Consider the following 20,982-nt stretch of genomic DNA (forward strand, 5'->3'; position numbering starts at 1 on the left):
ATGTCAGACTGTGTTGTTCAATTCCAAGCCCTCGCGTGGCAGTGAGATCAGCAGATTGCTCGGTCATTGTGCAGAGCTGTGATCTGGGACATCTGTGCTAGCAATGTAAGCAGAACTTCAGTTCAAGAAAATTTTGGCAAACAAGCAGATTAACACAAAAACTTTCCTGGATAGCATACCTTACTTGCTGCCTTTGTTCAGTAAGCGTGTGAAAAGGCTGAGCAGGAAAGGGAAGGTAACAGCCATCCAGCTTTGATTCTTGATAAAAGTAAGGACAATGTTTACATAAAAGTGATACAAATAACTACAAAATTTGAAGCCAAAAATCATGGGTCGACTTTTAAAGAAGAATATATACAAGTTGAAGCAAAGACCATAGATGTAAGCGAGATGAGGTAAAAAGGAATAAAGGAGAATAATAAGAATAGAAGAAGAAGAGTGGAATGAGATTTATGTACAAAATTAATACAAACATTGAAATAAGCCACTTGGTCATAGTGGTCAATGCTGTAAACTTTATGTAATTTATTCAAAATTAAAGGACTAGTTAGACATTCACAAGATCATACACACTTGATGGCAGGCCATTAGGCTTCATCAAACTTGTTCTGGCCCTGTTGCTTATGGAACATTCAGGTAGTACACAATGATTATTCCATTTGTGCATTCGATCGAGATTCAGTATACATTAATTTGATCAAATGGATATAGATATTTTGAAAAAAAAAGTACTGTAGGAATGAGTGTAACACAGGGAGTCTAATTCTAAATGCCAGCATCAGTTTTTAGCCCTCAAAGGAAAGCCAAAGTCTGATTTTAAAGATGTTCCACAAAAAAAACTGAAAAATCTCATTACAATTAATCATGCAAACAACCAAAATATTTAGTTCTTAAGAGAATGCAAAGCGAGCTAAAGAGAACAATCAGATGAGGAAATAGCTGGGTAGAGGGGAAAAATAGCACTAACATGTCAGATCAATGACATGTTAATAGAAATGAGAATCTCAAATGGCAAAGTTACCTTTCTCTGCGCAACAATGCTGCCTGACACGTTCAATGTTTCTAGCATTTTCTCCTTAAATTTCAAATTTCCAAAATCTGGCATCACTTGCTTCAATTAAGTCAGCGAAAGACTATGGACACAATCCCTAACATGCACAAAACATTAAATGTAACATTTGCATTCATATGTGCGTTATGCATCTTTATACATCAGTACCCAAAGAACAATTCTGTATTCCCATTTGGTGAAGAAACTGGATTTTTTAAAAAATGGGAGATCAGAGTAAAATGATTTGTTCTTCATCTAAATGAATAAAGATATACTGAATGGTTCTTTTTGCTCATAGTAATCTCATGATTTAGGAATAAAGATTCCTCCCACATCAAAACAAAAAACTTACTTTATGTATCTGAATATACTGAACTCTTTGAAGCACATTGTGTTGAAGATATTATGTGAAGCATGTTACTAAGTGTTTAAAAATTACTATAAATGTTATGGTACTTTGCAGTTACATTATCTCCAACAGTTATAATAAATCTAAAAATGCAACAAGTTCATTTTTTAAAACTTCATATCTTTAATAATTTTATGAACAAAAACTTACTTTATTCACCACATCCTATGTTTTGATAAGGCAGATAATTTTACCTGGATCTCAAAAAATTTTGGTAAATGACATTCAAATGAAATGCACTCAATGTACTACTCAGGCCCAACAAAAAAGTCTGACCAATTGATTTAAAACTGCAGCAAGATCCTTATTTGACAGGTGCATATACTCATGAAAGGAAACACACTTGCACAAAGTAAGAATTTTAACAGAATTTTCTAACAAAATCTAACAAAACATAACCTATGCTTCTTGCATTTCCTGCAAAATTCTGGAATTCAGAGCTCCTCGGTCAAATTTCATCAAAGCAACTCCGACCTGAATAATCTGCTGCAAATTCTTTATGTCCAGACTCAGTGAGACAAAATATTAAAAGTAAAAAGTAGATTATACATATATACGGTGTGTTGCCTTGCTGCTTAGTTTCTAATGCTAATTTATAAAAAGCTTTGCTTAATTGTTATTTTCTCAAATTATAATGCATGTCCTCATTACTTGAATGCAGTCATAAAACTTAGAAACTGCACTTAATGTTTAGTATTATTCTTTGATGATGCTCCACTAGCAATTTCTAGAAACAGCAAAATTGAAATATGAATACAATGTTTAGCCACTTGAATACTAAAGGGGCTTTCCTCGCTGCTGCACTGATTCCATTTGTGCTTTACAAGTCCCACTGAGAGTCCACTAAGCAGAATCGCCTGGTATTCTACTGCTGTCAAAGCTATCCTGCTCCTCTTCAGAATCTTCATCTGTGGCTGTGAAGATTTCAAACAAAATTGAATTTTAATTTAAAAACTGCACATGCAACAAGACTCAAGAATGTCCAAGATTAAACAAATAGTTTTAGCTGATTAGCAAATTTGAAAACATAGTGAACAGGCTCGTCAATTTTACTGCAGTTCTGTGGCAGGGATTAGGAGTTAACTACCCAGCAGATACTATCAAAATTCCCAAAGCCAAGGCAAGAATCTCATTGCAGCACAGAAAACAAATCAGCCTGATTACCAAGTGACTACTTTCAAACCTAACAACTTAAATTGTCAAAAAAAAATCTAAATTGCTCAAACTCATTGTATTTTGATGGTGGTTTATAAAATCAGTTCCTTGCAAGTCAAAGATAAATCTCAGTTTAAAAAAAAAACAAAAGATTAAGAAACTACTTTTGCATTGGAACTGGCAAAGAGATGGCAAGTCCAGAGTGTGCCCAAAGTCAGAAGTGTACTCCAAATTAGGTCCAATTTCCATAAAAGTAGTGAGCTGAGAGAGTCAATTGCATGGGTTTAACAGTGTTGTTCCTATACATTGTTCTCATAAATCTGCTAAGATATCAAAGTTGAAGCACACAGGAGTCCTTTTGTTTGCAGGGGAGGGGAGGGAGAGAGGGAGGGGAGATAGAGGGAGAACAGTCCTGTTGTAAGCTGCCAATGGCCTACATAGATTACAGGAACCTAAAATAATTTGGTCCTCCTGGAAAGTAAAAGTGAAGAGATTTACCTGCTCTTCAGTGGCTTCAAGAAGTCCCTTTAGAATCACTGGCTAGGCTGTGGAGACCAGGAAAAACTGAAATGGAGCATGTTCTGTGTAAATTTAGTAGGTTTCGCTCTGGGAGCCCAGTTAATGTGTTATCTTAGGGGATTTGCTACATTGTTCGCCTCATTCATTACCTTAACTAATATCATTGAATTAAAGCACAGTTCAACCTTAATTGTATTCTCCACGGTAAGGCCTTGGTAAATGGAGGAAGTGTAAACAGCCAAGTTCAAAGTTAATTCAAAAAAAGATGCAAAGATTGAGCTTATTTCTTGGGTTCGCAGGGCACAGTTCTATATATGAATGCACACCACTTTTAGCAAGTGTAAGTGACCTATTTATATTTGGTGGAAGGGGCAGGTAGAAAACAGGTCTTTGCAAATGAATGTGCAATGGCTTTGTCTGGAAGTGCTGCTGATTTCCACAGTCAGTGATACTGTCTGTCCTGTTTTTCTCTAATGGACTTAAATTGCTGTCCCAGAATTTGCTTAACCTGATACATTACAGCCAGGTTTTGTTCCAGAACAGCCACTGAATCATCTCATTCCACAAGCTATTTCAAATGGTTCAGATTCTTGGCATTTCCTGTTTTGTTTCTGAAGAGCTTCCAGCTCTTTTTGAAGCTTTTGGTTTTACACTCTGGATTCTTCTATATTCTATCCACATTTCAGCTTCCACTGGTTTAGAAAATTTTACCTCAAATTGCTCTATGATTAGGAGAGAAACTAAAATTTCAATGACTACTTTAATGATAAATACACAGTACATTCCTTGATAAATCTAGTATATTATTCTGCTTTACTGCAACTAATGTAAATTTCAGTACTTAATGTAATGTGACTCTGCGTTGTCAAACCATACAAAGAAATGCATCATGGATTTGAAAATCGATTGAAGACGACTTACTAAAGATTTTAGAGGTATAGATAAGATGGGGGGGGGGGGAACACCCTGTTTAGCTCATTCTCATTTCGTGATTGCAAGGAGGCCCCAAAGGTGAGTAAAATTGAATGCAAACTCCCAGCTCATTAGCTGACTTTTATCAGTGACTAAGGAATCAAAAAGTCATCGAAAAATATCATAGCTGTGCTCTTTGCCTTTTGGAAAATTTTTATAAGTTAAGCATTTATACATGACTAAACTTAATTTGGACTAAGTGTAGTTGTGCATTAGAGTTAAGTTTGTTACAATGTACATTTAAGTTTAGAATTGCACAATTTTTTAGATCTTCATCATTCAAAATTATGCACTGAAGAATATTTCACTCCTTTTTACAATCTTTGACCACTTGTTCAGATTAGTACTTTATATTCTTTATATTAGTACTTTATAGTGGGTGTCACAGTGGTTAGCACTGCTGCCTCACAGCGTCAGAGACCCGGGTTCAATTCCCGCCTCAGGCGACTGACTGTGTGGAGTTTATACGTTCTCCCTGTGTCTGCGTGAGTTTCCTCCGGGTGCTCCGGTTTCCTCCCACAGTCACAAAGATGTGCAGGTCAGGTGAATTGGCCATGCTAAATTGCCCGTAGTGTTAGGTAAGGGGTAAATGTAAGGGTATGGGTGAGTTGCGCTTCGGCGGGGCGGTGTGGACTTGTTGGGCCGAAGGGTCTGTTTCCACACTAAGTAATCTAATCTAATCTAATATTCTATATAAAGGTTTCTACACCAAGGTTGCGAACAACGTTTTCCACCATATCTTTTTCCTTTTAAATAAAGGAATAAAAATTCTTTCAAAGTTTTCAATCTCCAGAGAGGAAGAAAGAAACAGGACCTTAAATACTTCTAAGGGAGCAAAATGAGTGGTCAATCATAATATCAGATTTAATGTGAATTCTTCAATTAAGCAAAGTTTGAGACAGAGTCTAGAAGTATCAGTCCTGACTGTATAGGTCTCCCTTTTCTAAAACAGAAAGGGTAAAGAACATTCCAAATTATCCTCTTAGGATAGTCATAAGGAAACAATAAAAAGACAATACTGAAGAGGTTAGGCCAGTGGTAAAAATTGACAACTGAAGGAACCAGACAGAAGATTGGGCGTGGGGTGGGGTTGGGGTCAGGCAAGATCTATCACTTAAAAACCAATTAGTGATTTTCAATGCATTTTCAAATCAATTAGAAATAAGCCTTGCCTCAACTGGGCCAATCAGAATGTAATTGATCATGATGCAAATTGTGACATGGAAAGAGCTAATTTTAGTCAGCAGTTGCTTTCAGCATCAAAGGTGCAAATCAAGTTCAAAAATGAAGTTATTCTGCTAGGGACATAACAGAAATTCCCAAGGTGCTGGAGACACACCAGAGATGAAATATCTACCTCTGTGTACTAGACTCAGTTGCAAAGCAAAAGCCTTAAGTACACCTCGAAAGTTGCTGGCCTACTTTGATTTATAACTTATGTAAAGTTGCTAGAGTTATTGCACTAGTCTGTCTGCTGTTGCCTCATTTGATTCAAATGAGCAACTTAAGTTTAAACTGTACCCGAGAACTTAAACTGCTCTAATATCAGTCCAGCCTCTTAAACTTTCCCCCTCAAGATTTGACTTCTTGCACTTGCCACTTCAATTTCTTTGGTTTTCTTTATATCTTGTTCAAATTCTTTCACCACAGCATCACTGCTGGTATTTATTTCTGAAGGATCATCTGAGGAGTGATGTGCAGTTCCTTGTGTGCACTGTACATCCCTACCGTGTTTTTTTTGCAGATCTGCCATTTTCTCTTGCATTGCTTTGAGCTCAAGCTGCTATTTCTGTAACTGCTAAGTCAGATTTGTTTTACATGTAATATGCTCCAGATGGTCCTGTATAAATTGGCAATCTTTTTAGATTGACTGATGGTATAGAGTTTGTAGTCATTCTGCTTCCTTTCTTTCTCTTCCAGCTCTTAATTCATGTTGTGAGCTGAGCAGAGATATCCCCTAAAGACTTCATCTCAGAGATGATATTCTCAATTCTGGATTTAAAAGGCAAAGATCACAGCTGTGATTTTTAAAAAATGACTTTTTGCCTCCTTGGTCACTGATAAAAGTCAGCTAATGAGCTGGGAGTTTGCATTCATTTTTACACACCTTTGGGGCTTGCACTTTCTTGCAATCACGAAATGAGAATGAGCAAAACAGGGATCCCTGGCCTAATCTATATTTCTAAAATCTTTAGTATATTGCCTTCAATATGTTTTCAAGTTCCATGATGCTTTTTTTGTAAGGTTAGACAAAGCAGTTACATTAAGTATAATACATGCAACCTTTTGAACGTTCATTCTTCACCACATAGCAAAAAAACCCTGAAATTTTAGCTCCACTAAATCATAAGTTTATTTTCTTCCATATCCAAGTCAGCAAGTGTTTCTTGAAAACTGTTCTGCAATAAGTGCCCAACTGATTCCATGCATTGCGATGAGTCCAGGGTCACAAACGTATACCTACAATTGTTCGTCCAACATGGAACATCTGTAATCCAGGTAGAATGACTGTAATTGCAATCCAACACCATTGATCCTAAAATGGAATTTGTGAATTCCTGTACGTTGAATGTTTCACGATCATGAATTTCATTATAACTTCCCATGTGTATGTCGGGTTTTCTTTCCAAAAGACTTTGCAACAATAGTAATACTGGCATTTGCCCATGTCAACCTTAGCTAAATGACGAATAGTAGCCAGTTTTCTGAGGATGTACAATTTCAGTTTTTGCAAACACTTCAGATGATGTGATGACACTAACATTTACGATGAGATTGACACTGAAATGTGTTCACCACTGTCGAATAGTGATTTGTCAGATTCTGGTTTATCATTCAATTCATGTATATGCCTCCAACAGGATACCAAATGGTCTCCGATTGTAGCTTGAGGATACTCCTTGGTCATAATATGGGTTGTTGCATAGCTCTTGGTAGCTGCATTAGTCTTTGCTCTACTGCCAAAGACCTTTTCTGCTGCATGTCTTACAAAATTGATTGAATGCTGGGCAGTTCATTGGTGCAAGCAGAAAGCTATACTTTCCAAGTCTTGCTATGTCTGGGTGTTCTTGTGATTTGACAATTTTGCACTTGGATCTGTTATCTTTGTTGACGCACTTCATACTTATGTCAGTAATTTCAACACAAGAATGCTACAAGTCTTCAGTTTGACTATTAAAGCTAATGAAAAGACCCTGCACAGACAAGCAAAATGAATGCCATTTACAAAGTACTTTTGAGAATTGTAACAAACACTACATTGGACAAAAAGGCAGAAAATTAGCCATCAGGAATCATGAACATCAACTCACCACAAAAAGACATGACCCACTATCACTAGTATCCTTACATACAGAGGAGGAAGGACACCACTTTGACTGGGACAACACATCCATCCTCAGCTAAACCAAACAGAGATATTCACGAGAATTCCTGGAAGCATGGCATTCCAAGTGACACTGTATTAACAAACACATTGATTTGGACCCCATTTTGGAACATCCGGAATAGGTTGTGGGAACTTGCAGCATGGGTTAGTACCTGGCATTTTGATGTGGTGGCCATTTCGGAGATGGGTAGAGCAGGGAGAGGAATGGTTATTACAGGTTCCGGGATTTAGATGTTTCAGTAAGAACAGAGAAAATGGTAAGGGGGAGCACGGGTTGGCACTGTTAGTCAAGAACAGCATTACAGTTGCAGAAAGGGATTTCGAGGACTTGTCTACTGAGGTAGTTTGGGCTGAGATTAGAAACAGGAAAGGAGAGGTCACCCTGTTGGGAGTTTTCCATTGGTCTCCAAATAGTTCCAGAGATGTAGAGGAAAAGATAGCAAAGATGATCCTCAATATGAGTGAGAGTCACAGGTAGTTGTTATGAGGGAGTTTAACTTTCCAAATGTTGACTGGGAATACTATACTTCAAGTACTTTAGGATGGGTCAGTTTTTGTCAAATGTGTGCAGGAGGGTTTCCTGACAGTATGTAGACAGGCCAACAAGGGGCGAGACCAAATTAGATTTGTATTGGGTAATGAACCAGGCCAGGTTTTAGATTTGGAGGCAGGTGAGCACTTTGATGATAGTGACCACAATTTGGTTATGTTTAGTGATGGAAAGGGATAGATACGTATCGCAGGGCAAGAGTTATAGCTGGGGGAAAAGGCAATTACAATGTGATTAGTCAAGATTTAAGATGCATAGGATGGGGAAGGAAACTGCAGGGGATGGGCACAATTGAAATGGGGAGCTTATTCAAGGAACAGCTTCTGCGGATCCTTGATAAGTATGCACTTAGCAGGCAGGGAGGAAGTTGTCGAGCATGAGAGCCGTGGTTTACCAAGGAAGTTGAATCTCTGGTCAAGAGGAAGAAGGCAGCTTATGTTAGGATGAGATGTGATGGATCGGTTAGGGCTCTTCAGAGTTACATATTAGCCAGGAAAGAGAGAGAGTTAAGAAGAGCCAGGAGGGGACATGAGAAGTCGTTGGCAAATAAGATCAAGGAAAACCCTAAGGCTTTCTATAGGTGTATCAGGAATAAAAGAATGACTGGAGTAAGATTAGGGCCAATCAAGGATAGTAGTGGGAAGTTGTGTGTGGAGTCAGAGGAGATACAGAAAGCGCTAAATGAATACTTTTCATCAGTACTCACACAAGAAAAAGACAATGTTGTCGAGGAGAATACAGAGACACTGGCTACTAGACTAACTGGGATTGAGGTTCACAAGGAGGAGATGTTAGTAATCCTGGAAAGTGTAAAAATAGGTAAGTCCCGTGGGCCAGATGTGATTTACCCTAGGATTCTCTGGGTAGCCAGGTAGGATACTATCGAGCCTTTGTCTTTGATCTTTATGTCATATTTGTCAATAGGAATAGTACCAGAAGACTGGAGGATAGCAAATGTTGTCCCCCCTTGTTCAAGAAGGGGAATAGAGACAACCCTTGTAATTATAGACCAGTGAGCCTTACTTTGACTGTGTGTAAGGTATTGGAAAGGATTATAAGAGGTAGGATTTGCAAACATCTAGAAAGCAATAAGTTGGTCAGGGATAGTCAACACAGTTATGTGAAGGGTAGGTCGTGTCTCACAAACCTTAGAGTTCTTTGAGAAGGTGACCAAACAGGTGCATGAGGATAAAGCAGTTGATGTGGTGTATATGGATTTCAGCAAGGTGTTTGATAAGATTCCCCACTGTCGGCTATTTCACAAAATACGGAGGCATGGGATTAAGGGTGATTTTGCAGTTTGGATCAGAAAGTGGCTAACTGAAAGAAAACAGAGGTTGGTGGTTGATGGGAAATATTCATCCTGGAGTTCACTTACTAGTTGTCTACCACAAGGATCTGTTTTTGGGGGACAGCTGTTTGTCATTTTTATAAATGACCTGGATGAGGGCATGAAGGATGGGTGAGTAAATTTGCAGATGATACTAAGGTCAGTAGGGTTGTGGATCGTGACAAAGGATGTTGAAGGTTACACAGGGACATAGATAAGCTTCAGAGCTGGGCTGAGAGGTGGCAAATGGAGCTTAATGCAGAAAAGAGAGAGGTGATTCACTTTGGAAAGAGTAACAGGAATGCAGGACTGTGCTAATGGTAAGATTCTTGGTGGTGCAGATGAGCAGAGAGATCTCTGTGTCCATGTACACGGTTCCTTGAAAGTTGCCACCCAGGTTGATAAGGTTGTTAAGGTGTTATGGTTGATAAGGTTGTTATGGTGTGTTAACTTTTATTGGTAGAGGTATTGAGTTACGGAACCATGAGGTCCTGCTGCAGCTGTACAACACTCTGGTGCGACTGCGCTTGGAGCATTGCGTACAGTCCTGGTCACCACATTATAGGAAGGATGTGGGAGCTTCAGAAAGGGTTCAGAGGAGATTTACTAGGATGTTGCCTGGTATGGAGGGAAGGTTTTATGAGGAAAGGCTGAGGGACTTGAGGCTGTTTTCGTTAGAAGGTTGAGAGGCGACTTAATTGAAAAATAGACAGATAATCAGATGTTTAGATAGGGTGGACAGTGAGAGCCTTTTCCCCCAGATGGCGATGGCCAGCATGAAGGAACATAGTTTTACACTGAGGGGTGATAGATATAGGACAGAGATCAGAGTTTGTTTCTTTACTCAAGAGTAGTAGGGGTGCGGAACACTGGCTGCAACAGTAGTAGACCCGCCAACTTTAAGGGCATTTAAATGGTCATTGGATAGACATATGGACGCGAATAGAATAGTGTAGGATAGATGGCCTTCAGATTGTTGCACCGACCTGTGAAACCATCGAGGCCCAAAGGGCCTGTACTGTGCAGTAATGTTCTATCTACTATCCTCCTGAGAAAAATCACAGGAAATAACATTACCAACCCAAGGAAACCTAAACATATAAATAGAAAGCGGGACATAAACAGTGCTTCACTGGAGGCTCACTGATGTTACCTATTATGGTGAGGAAACATCTGAAAACAAACCTTCCAGCTCAGCAAGCAAACTTACATCCTGAACCTCAAAACGAGCTACAAATCTTCTCAAAATTCTGAACTCCATTACGAGGTCTACTGTGACCTTCCTTAAACTAAGGAATTTTGTGCACATTCTAACAATATACCTTAGACCTTCCGTTGCATGTCACTGGTCTAGCAATACCCTTAACATTAGCCTTTCTCAAGTGAGTAAACTAGCCTCTTGATAGGATGTACTTGCACAATAGCAAGTCATTTTCGATGCTCTCCACTGCTAAAATGAACAGACTTTAGTACATAATGCTCTTGACCACATATTTCACCTGTAGATTAATTTGCTTACTAAATATTATTTATACAATGCTTAAACCCTCTGTACGCCATGTTCTGTTAATAATAATGTCCTACTGAGCAATTACTCATCAAGGTCTTATTAACCCAATGGCAATCGATTTAAAACAGTGGAACACATTACAAGTTAAAAGCAGATTCTGCAGCAAATTGATTAATTTCAAGGTGCAACTTGCAGAATTGCCAGCCAAAATCACAACATTGTATTTATGTATTCCTTAAGAATTGCCCCTCAAAGACAAAACACACAACATTCTTGCCACATAATCAGCACCGTTTTCTCCTGTAATATAGAATTGATGCAATTGTTTCAAATTTGGCAGTGGTTTGTCCTAATGAATAGAAGATAAAATGCTACAAGTAACAAGACCCTCTTTTCAGCAATATTCAATTTCTTTACAATGAATGGACTGTTATCAATTTTTCTTTTAAAAACAGTTCCTCAAAAGTGCATTTGTCTTAACCACCCCTTAAGAAAGAAAAACCTTAAGTTTCCATCTTTCTTTTGGGGACAATTTTAAACTGCTCAATCATACTTGGTAATTTCCGATACTAATGAAAAATATCCAAGGTTTTCATAATTTGTTATTCAAAAAATGTTATAATTATCCTGCAAACTCTTTTGTACCTTTCCCTGGTTGTAAGACTAGTTTCTAATGAGCACCACCCAAAACAGGCTACAAAACTCCAGCTGCTGTCGAAACAACTATGTGTACGCAATTACTTTTGTACAGAATGTTTTCTTCAAAAATTGTTTAGTCAACTTGTTCTAGTACAAAAGGTCTGTGTACCATATGATTGTGCTTGGTTATTGGAAATCGGTTTGGTCCAGACAGGAAATATGCAGTTCAGAAAAGAAAGTAATTGTGCCCAACCAGTCCATCGAGCATTTATTACTGCATTTCAATCTCTTCCCAACCTTTCCGATCCAACTTCAATGCTGGTGAAGAGCAGCATGTTCATAAAAATTTTCATCTTACATTCAGAACAAAATGCATGAATGGCAAATTTCACACCTACAATTTATACTGAAATTCATTTTCCAATTATATACGCTATTTACAATATTATTAATGACTTCCTCTAATTAGTTGCACCCTTTCACATTGGCAGCCCGACCCAATTTGGTTTCGACTGCAAATTTAAATTGCTTTTGATTTCAAAGTCTAAATTGCTAACAAACTGTGATCAACAGTGGTGTCAGTACTGATCTTCATGGAGTTCTATTTTCCACCATCTGCCAATCTTGTTTATATTGTTTACTGCTATTTCTTGCTTCTTACTTTGTGTTGAGTGTGGTGCTGGAAAGTCATAGCAGATCAAGCAGCATCAGAGGAGCAGAAGAATTGACTTTTTGGGCATAAGCCCTTCATCAGGAATGAGGCTTGTGGGCCGGGGGCCTGAGAGATAAATGGGAAAGGGGTGGGGCTGGAGGAATTTAGCTGAGATTGCAATAGGTAGATGAAGGGAGAGAGAAGGATGGAACGGATAGCTGGGAAAGGTGATGGACAGGTCAGGAGGGAGATGCCAAGTTGGAGGTTTGGAACTGGGATAATGTTGTGGGGGGGGGGGTGAAAATTAGGAAAGTGTTGAAATCCATATTGATCCCGTGTGGTTACAGGGTCCTAAGGTGGAGTATGAGGCATTCTTCTTCCAGGCATCAGGTGGCAAGGGTTTGGCGATGGGAGGGGACCAGGACCTTCATGTCTTTGATGGCTTGGGAGGGGGAGTTAAAGTGTTCAGCCATGGGGCGGTAATTTGGTTGGTGCGGGCATCCCAGAGATGCTCTCTGAAATGATCCGCAAATAGGCGCCCTGTCTCCCCTGGTGACAACATCAGGGGCAATGGATTCAGCAGATGACACTGGTGGAGGTACAAGTAAATTTCTATCTGATGTGGAAAGATCCTTTGGTGTCTGAGGCTGAGGGGTGATCTTATAGAAGTTTACAAAATTATGAGGGGCATGGATAGGGTAAATAGGCAAAGTCTTTTCCCTGGGGTGGGGGAGTCCAGAACTAGAGGGCATAGGTTTAGGGTGAGAGGGGAAAGATATAAAAGAGACCTAAGGGGCAACTCTTTCACACAGAGGGTGGTACGGATATGGAATGAGCTGCCAGAGGAAGTGGTGGAGGCTGGTAAAACTGCAACATTTATGAGGTATTTGGATGGGTATATGAATAGGAAGGGTTTGGAGGGATGTGGACCGGGTGCTGGCAGGTGGGACTAGATTAGGTTGGGATATCTGGTCAGCAAGGATGGGTTGGACTGAAGGGTCTGTTTCCATGTTGTACTACATGAGAAGTTGTCGAGGGTGAGAACCAGTTCAACCAGGCGCATGAAGGTGTCAGTGGAAGGGTACTGGTTGGGATGGTGTGAGAGGAAGGAACGGAGAGCTTGGAGGCCTTCGTCAAGGCGGATGAATGTGTACAGGGACTGGATGTCCATGGTGAAGATGAGGCATTGGAGGCCAGGGAAATGAAAATGTTGGAGGTGGTGAAGGGTGTGGGTGGTCTCCCGAATGTAGGTAGGGAGTCTCTGGACTAAGGGGGACAGGACAGTGTCAAGGTATGCAGAGACAAGTTCAGTAGGACAGGAGCAGGTGGAGACAATGGGCTGACCAGGGAAGTCAGATTTGTGAATCTTTGGTAGGAGGTAGAAATGGGTGGTGCGGGGTTCACGAACAATGAGGTTGGAGGCTGTGGATGGGAGATCCCCAGAGGTGATGAGGTTGTGGATGGTCTGGGAGATGATGGTTTGGTGATGGGAGAGGAGGTCGTAGTCGAGGGGGCAGTAGGAGGTCTCTGCTGTTTGTTCAGCGTGTGAATTCTTCAGACAATGTAGAACAGTGGAGGTCTGGGAGAGAGTGGCCCTGAGCTGAGGCACGGCTAATAGAAGGTAGAGTAGGTGGTGGTGCATGGCTCCTAGCTAGCATGGAGCAGAAGATCCAGAAAGAGAATTGTTACTAAAGTTTTTGGATTTGTAGTGTGTACTAGGTATCCTGTTCAGGTACAAATTGTGTTGGTCTGAATGTAGTCTGGAGTCCATGTGGGATCAGTCAGTTCCGTAGGCAGGCACTGAGTAATGTTTATTGAACATGTGAATTCTTCTGAGGATTTAGAACAGCTGAGGTCTATTGCAGGTCTGGGAGAGTGACCTGAGCTGAGGCAGGGCTGACTTGTTTGTCGAGTGTGCGAACTCTTCTCATTTCCTACTTCTATGCAAGGCATCTATTCTGCTACTTGTCCCCCAACTTCAATGTTCTGACTTTTGTTTTAGCCTCATCTGCTACACTGAAGGCCTTTTGGAAATCAAGACATATCTTTTGTATTAGATTTGTCTACTTCCTCTCACCACAACAAGCTCAATAAGGTTAATCCAGCATGGTCCACGAGAACAAAACCATGAACTACTAATATGTTAAGGAATCACAAAAGCTAATCATTGGCAGTCCCTCACAGACAAGGACAACTCATGTCCACTCTCAGGGAGAGGTTGCAGGTGGCTGTACAGACTAATATTACTTGTGCAGGCTCTATCATACGGGGTAGGTGGTGGTCATGGGAAGGGGTGGCTGGGTATTGGTGTGGCAGTGCGTTCCTTATGCTGTTTTTGACCAGCTTTCACTTTTTCCTGACAGCAGGTTGAGGTGCTCCAGACCTTCTTGGATGATGCTCCTCCACTTTGGACGGTTTTGGGCCAATGATTCCCAGGTATCTGTGGGAATGCCACACTCTGCCAGTGAGGCCTTGAGGGTATCAATGATATGCCTCCTCTGTCCATCTGGGGTCCATCTGCCCTTTTAGAACTGAGAGTAGAGCACCTGCTTGTGGAGTCTCATGTCGGTCATGCAGATGACTTGCCAAGCTCATTGCAGTTGATCAAATGTGGTCAGTGCCTCAATGCTGGTGATACTGCTCCAGTGCCTTGAGGTGTCTGCTGTTGGCAGTCCATGTCTCCAGCCACATAGGAGGGTGGGAACTAACACAGCTCTGTAAACCATGATCTTGGTGTCAGATCTGATGTTGTTCTTGGATACCCTTTTCCTCAGGTTGCCGAAGGCAACACTAACTCTCTTCATCAATCGCTGTTTTGACTGACTGATCACTTCCAATACATAGGACACTCCCAATGTTCTCTGAGGCTTCCCCATCGACCTTAATGATCACAGGTTCACTCCACAATTCCAGGCCAGGTTGGTGAAGGACTTTTGTCTTAGATGTTTGGGTGAGACCCACACTCTCAAAATGCCTCCATAAAGACTGCTGACGATGGAATAGAGTACATGCTCTGTGACTGCACATACACAAGCTCCATGACACTGGTTAAGGTGACTTTGACTTTGACTTGAGGAGATTGAATAATTTCCCACAGATTCTGTAAGTTAGCTCCACTGCAGCAGGGAGCTCGTCGGCGGTGAGGTGAAGCATTGCAGAGTAGATCAAGAATAGTGTTGGGGTGATGACGCAGGCCCGCTTGACACTGGTCTAAATGGGGAATGGGTCAGTGGTGGAACCATTTGCTATAATCACGACTTCCATATCGTGTGGAATGTGTGAAGGATGGTGACAAACCTCATGTGCAACAATAGTGGAGAAGGCTCCCCAAATGCTTTTCGATTGACAGTGTCAAAGTCCTTTGTAAGGTTGAAGATGGCCATGTACATGGATAGATACTTTACTCTTGATTTCTCCTGCAGCGGTTGCATGGTGAAAATCATGTTCATTGTGCCCCTCTGTGGTTGAAAGCCACACTGCAATTCTGGGACTAGTTCCTCGCCACAGTGAGGAGACTATTGAGGATATCCTTGGCGATGACTTTTCCCAATGGTCGACAACAGGGAGATTCCCCTACAGATACCACAGTCGGACTGGTTTCCCTTTTTTGAAAATGTTCATGACTGTGGCATCTCTGAACTCTCCTAGGATGCTCTCCACTTTCCAGATAAGGCGGTTTAGCTGCAGCAGGAGTTCTTTGCCTCCAGGCTTCAATGCCTCATCCAGGAGACCATCTGCTCCAGTAGCCTTGCTGTTCTTAAGCTGGCGGATGGCCTTCCCTCCCTCATGTAGGGTTCGGATGTTGCTGAGCTTGTGGCATGTAGCTTGCTGTGGGATGCGTTCAAGGACACTCAGATCGACACCAGAGCCCTGGTCGAGGTGGTCTCTGAAGTGCTCCCCCCAGCATTGTTTGATCTTTTGTCTCTGATAAGAGTCACTCTGTATTTGGCCAGAAGTGGGGTGGAGCCTTGGCTGTTTGGTCTGTAAGTGGGCTTGACAGCACAGAAGAAACCCTGAGTACAAAGGATGTCACCCATTTGTTGGACCTCCAGTGATTTCTCCACCCACTACCTGTTTTTCATGTCATGGGTTTGTTGTTGGAAGTCAGCCTTCAGTCACCCATAGGCCTGGCCTGCCTTTTCTCTTCAGAGTGTGGTTTTTACTTTAAACTCAAATGCCATGCACTTCCAGCTTATCAGTTCTTGGATCTCCTGATAATTCTCATCAAACCAATCTTGATGTTTCCTGGTTGAGTGACTGATTGAATGTTTGCAGGTATTAATGATGCCAAGAGCAAACCAGAGGTTACTGGGATCCTACGATTTGGCGTCATCGAGGGTCACTAGGTTTGTGGAGAGGAATCGGTTGTATGAGGCTATTTTTTCCAGGTCTTTGAGTGCCTCAATGTTGGATTTCTTGTAGCACCGCTTCTGCTATCTCAACTGAAGCGGGGCTATATTTATGTCCATCCTGGCTCGGATCAGGCAAGGGTCCGTCCAGCAGTCATCAGCTCCTTGTCATGCCGCACATGACTTTAATATCTTTCTGATCCTTTGTTCTAACGATGACTTAGTCAAGGAGGTGCTAGTGTTTGAAGCATGCATGCTAACATGTTTGAACTTAATATTGCAAATCTCACAACAAACAGAATCTCACAAAAGATTTTAAAATACCATTAAAAGGCACATGTTGCAAACTGCCTGTGACTTTATCAATCAACTTTGAATACAAGATTGCCTTGCTATCTCGGCTATTCTTTCAACCTGTCCATTGTGCTGGTATTTCACCATACATACTGCTTCAAGCAGGCTCAAAATACATAGTGATGGGGAGACAGGCTATTTTTACCTGGGAAGGCTCCTTAAAAGAAGCAGGAAAATATGATCACTTCCTGTCATGTCATTAATGAGAAGAAAGTTACCCTGGTATATGGAAGTCACAGAATCAGTGATGAGCTGCTTTTCCTATTATAGGTACCGTGAGTTATTAACATTAATGAGCCTGATTGGAGCAAGTGAGTATATTCGCAGCAAATACAGGGGAGCATCAGTCTATGACTGGAGATGCAGGGAAAAAGTAATTAGCAGCATTTTAACAGACACAAAAGCGACAGTGGTACCTCAACAGGACATCTTTGCAACATAAAAGCTTGAAGCTGATGAAGCATTACATTAGCAATAGAAGTAAAATCACTAATGTTCTACTGAAACAAGCGCTATTATCAGATGGATGCAGATTACTTAACAGTGCATGATAGAGTTGGGGGATATAAAGGCAGGCATGACTAAAGTCACATTTCTAACCCTCCAGCAGTCGTCATTCCTCCAACTGCAGTTAGTATAACCTGTCAATCATTGATGGCTATCTGAGAAATGGCATCATCCACATCATCCTGGGCTGCCATTGCCACTCTAAGGTTTGCCATCTAAACGGAGCTTCTTTTGATGCCATCACTCCCACTTGATCCACGCTGACTGACCAACTTGCTTGGATTTTCTTAATTTCATTGAAGACTGATATTTTAGAAAATGCTTACTTAAACCACTTGTTTATCATTGCTCATTATAAAATCTAATAATTGGAATTTTGTTTCCTTCAGGTCAATTGCAAAACAGAGTGATGCCAAAATTGGACACTGTCCTAGCTTTTGTTTAAATGCATTGACAAATGTGTGCAAATGTAAATAAATAAACATGTTCATTTCAGTAAGTGAGAATGACAGATTTACTTTAAATTTAAACATTCCTATATATATATATATAAAAAAAGAGGGATTTGAAGTCAAAGCTCTTTGTCGATCTCCACAACTGGAAAACTACATGAAACACATTCTTCTGACTGTCTTCAATAGGCAGTAAGCTGATAGTGTTAAACCAGCCAATGCTTGCAAAATGCCGTCATAATGTATAACATTAGGAGGTGATTCTGCTATTGAACATCTTTTATTAAGTAAACCAGATTACGCCAAGAATTATACAAGAAAATCAATTTGTTATTTGCTGGGGGCAAAAAAACACATTTTTGTCAAAGCTTTTTGTCTGTCACTTATCAGGACAATTCACAAGGATACAAAATACAAAGAGAAAAGGAACATTTATTCTACATGAGAAGAGAATACTGATTGGTTGGCAAGTTGACTGATTAATACAGGCACTGCCATGGAGAATGCACTCACAATTGATAAAATTTAACTGTCTTGTCAGTACTATTTATGTACTAAGCAATTATTTATAATAAGGAAAACATCTTATCTATTGATTTAAAGCTCAAAGACTTAATGACATTTTAAAAAATAAGTTATTCTTTTATTGGATAGGGGTTTCACTCATTCCAAAAGCCACGTGGTGGCATTCCTACATGAATGGCATCATTGTCCTTCTAGGTGGTTGAGATCACAGATTTCGAAAGTACACTCGAAGGAGTTTTGGTGAGTTGCTGCAGTGAATCTTATAGATGGTGCACACTGCTGCCACTGTGTGTCAACACTATAGAGAATGCATGTTGATCGGTGTTAGATGCAGGAGCTAATCAAGTGGGCTGCTTTTCCTGGATGGCGTTGAGGTTAGAGTGTTGTTGGAGATTCAATCGTTTTTCAAGTATTCTATCATTTTCCTAACTTGTGTCTTGCAGATTGTGGATGGGTTTTAAGGAATCAGAAAGGAAGTTAATTGTTGCAGAATTCTTTGCTTCCGAAACTCTGGTCTTGTCGCACAGTTGTTAAATGGCTGGTCCACTTCAGTTTCCAGTCAAATGCTAGCACCCTTGCAAATTTTTTATTTAATTAGAACTGCTGCAGGTTGCTTTGATCCCAATGCATATATTAAAAAAAGGTAGTGTTTAGGAGGAAAATTAAACTGTGCTATCAAACAGTGAACTTCAGGTGACCAAATTATTCACACCTATTATTAGTGCCATTAAATATAGTATTTGTAGAATGCCAGCATATTGCATACCTCAACAATTAATGAGAATGGACAATGATGGGAATGGAAATAAAACCTAGCTTAGAATGGCAGTTTTATATCGCACTTGATCATCATTTGTGGAAATCCAGATGGTACAGCCTGAAGTTAAACCTGTGGTGTTTCTGCCACCTTGACTATTTGGGTAATAAGGATTCTGCTTGAGAGAAATTCGACCATTGTTACTCATGAATATCACAACATTTTACAAGTAATTTCTAACCAGGGTTGGTCATCCATTTCTCACTGAAGGAACAGGAGCTTGGGCCAATTTTCCCACCTGATTCAATCAGCCCTTCCAAAGTTCCACAGACCAACAGAAAATAGGAAAGTGCGTGTTCATCCCACTTGATCCATGCCTCGAGTAACCTACTCAACAGCTAATGAAATGCCTCTTCCTATATCTTCTTACCACCTTGGGAGCAACTCCTCTCTTGGACGACGGAGGATTCCTGCTTTCTACAGCCTGTGAGTAAAGTGGATTATTTTTGTCTTTTGTGACCTAATAAATTATCCTTGTCCTCTTTTTTTAAAAGCAGCTTTATTGGATAAATCCTGCTCTTCCCAGCACCAAAAGAGAAATCAATCCTTTAACAAACTTCCCTGGACAGTTCACACTTCCTGTGGTGCTGTTAATAGTAATGCCTGTTGTATTACGGATTCTTCCAATGAGCTACCAGAGGAAGTGGTGGAGGCTGTTACAATTACAATTTAATAACAGCATTTAAAAGGTGTCTGGATGGGTATATGAATAGGAAGGCTTTAGAGGGATATGTACCAAGTGCTGGCAAATTAGACTAGATTAAGTTAGGATATCTGGTTGGCATGGACGAGTTGGATCAAAGGGTGTGTTTCCATGTTGTGGTTCTGTTCGCCGAGCTGGAAATTTTTGTTGCAAACGTTTCGTCCCCTGTCTAGGTGACATCCTCAGTGCTTGGGAGCCTCCTCTGAAGTGCTTCTGTGGTGTTTCCTCCGGCATTTATAGTGGCCTGTCCCTGCCGCTTCCGGTTGTCAGTTTCAGCTGTCCGCTGTAGTGGCCGGTATATTGGGTCCAGGTCGATGTGTTTGTTGATGGAGTTTGTGGATGAGTGCCATGCTTCTAGGAATTCCCTGGCTGTTCTTTGTTTGGCTTGCCCTATAATGGTAGTGTTGTCCCAGTCAAATTCATGTTGCTTGTCGTTTGCGTGTGTGGCTACTAAGGATAGCTGATCGTGGCGTTTCGTGGCGAGTTGATGTTCATGCGACAATAGCCATTTCAGGATTTCTCAAACTATTCTGTCTGGGAAATTTTTTGGAACTACATCTTTTCACTGCATAACTTTGCTAGAAGTTCTTCAGAAACTCTATTTATGACCTTAAATATCTATTCAAGTGCACTGTCGGTGATGCAAGTCATCAAAACAGGAATAGGAGAGAGGATGGAACAGATTTCACTGAAAAGAAAACTAATGCATCTCTTCTTTTTGGGTTCAGCAGCATCAGCAAGATGGACCACACTCTCCAGACAAGCACTGTGAAGGAATCATTTATAGGTAGTTCCTTCGTTTACATGGAGGTACATTACACAAATGATAAAAATCCAGTTTTAACACATCTACAGAATCAGAAATTATGCAGGAGTAGGTCATTCAGCTTGTCAACCCAGTTTTGTAATTCGATATGATCATGGCTGATCCTCTATTTCAATGCCACATCCGAGGAAAGGACATTTTCCTCATCTCAGCCTAAATGATTCATCACATATCCAGAGACTGTGTCCCCTGGGTCTAGACTCCATAACAGGGTAAATGCCCTCCCTGAATCAAATTGGTCCAGTTCTCTTAGATACCCTTCATCTTTCAATCA

General features: G+C 40.6%; 1 protein-coding gene across 5 annotated transcripts in view; it reads right to left on the reverse strand.

Moving 5' to 3' along the window:
• Positions 1–1,559: 1,559 nt before the first annotated feature.
• Positions 1,560–20,982, reverse strand: part of marchf7 (membrane-associated ring finger (C3HC4) 7) — a 68,249-nt gene continuing 48,826 nt past the window's right edge. For all 5 annotated transcript variants that reach the window (XM_043693839.1, XM_043693836.1, XM_043693838.1 and 2 more), the window contains one exon: positions 1,560–2,374. In XM_043693839.1, the coding sequence (XP_043549774.1) occupies positions 2,304–2,374 (71 nt within the window). In that variant the 3' untranslated portion in view covers positions 1,560–2,303. The remainder of the gene's footprint in view (positions 2,375–20,982) is intronic.

Source organism: Chiloscyllium plagiosum, chromosome 7, assembly GCF_004010195.1.
Source record: "Chiloscyllium plagiosum isolate BGI_BamShark_2017 chromosome 7, ASM401019v2, whole genome shotgun sequence".
Taxonomy (NCBI): domain Eukaryota; kingdom Metazoa; phylum Chordata; class Chondrichthyes; order Orectolobiformes; family Hemiscylliidae; genus Chiloscyllium; species Chiloscyllium plagiosum.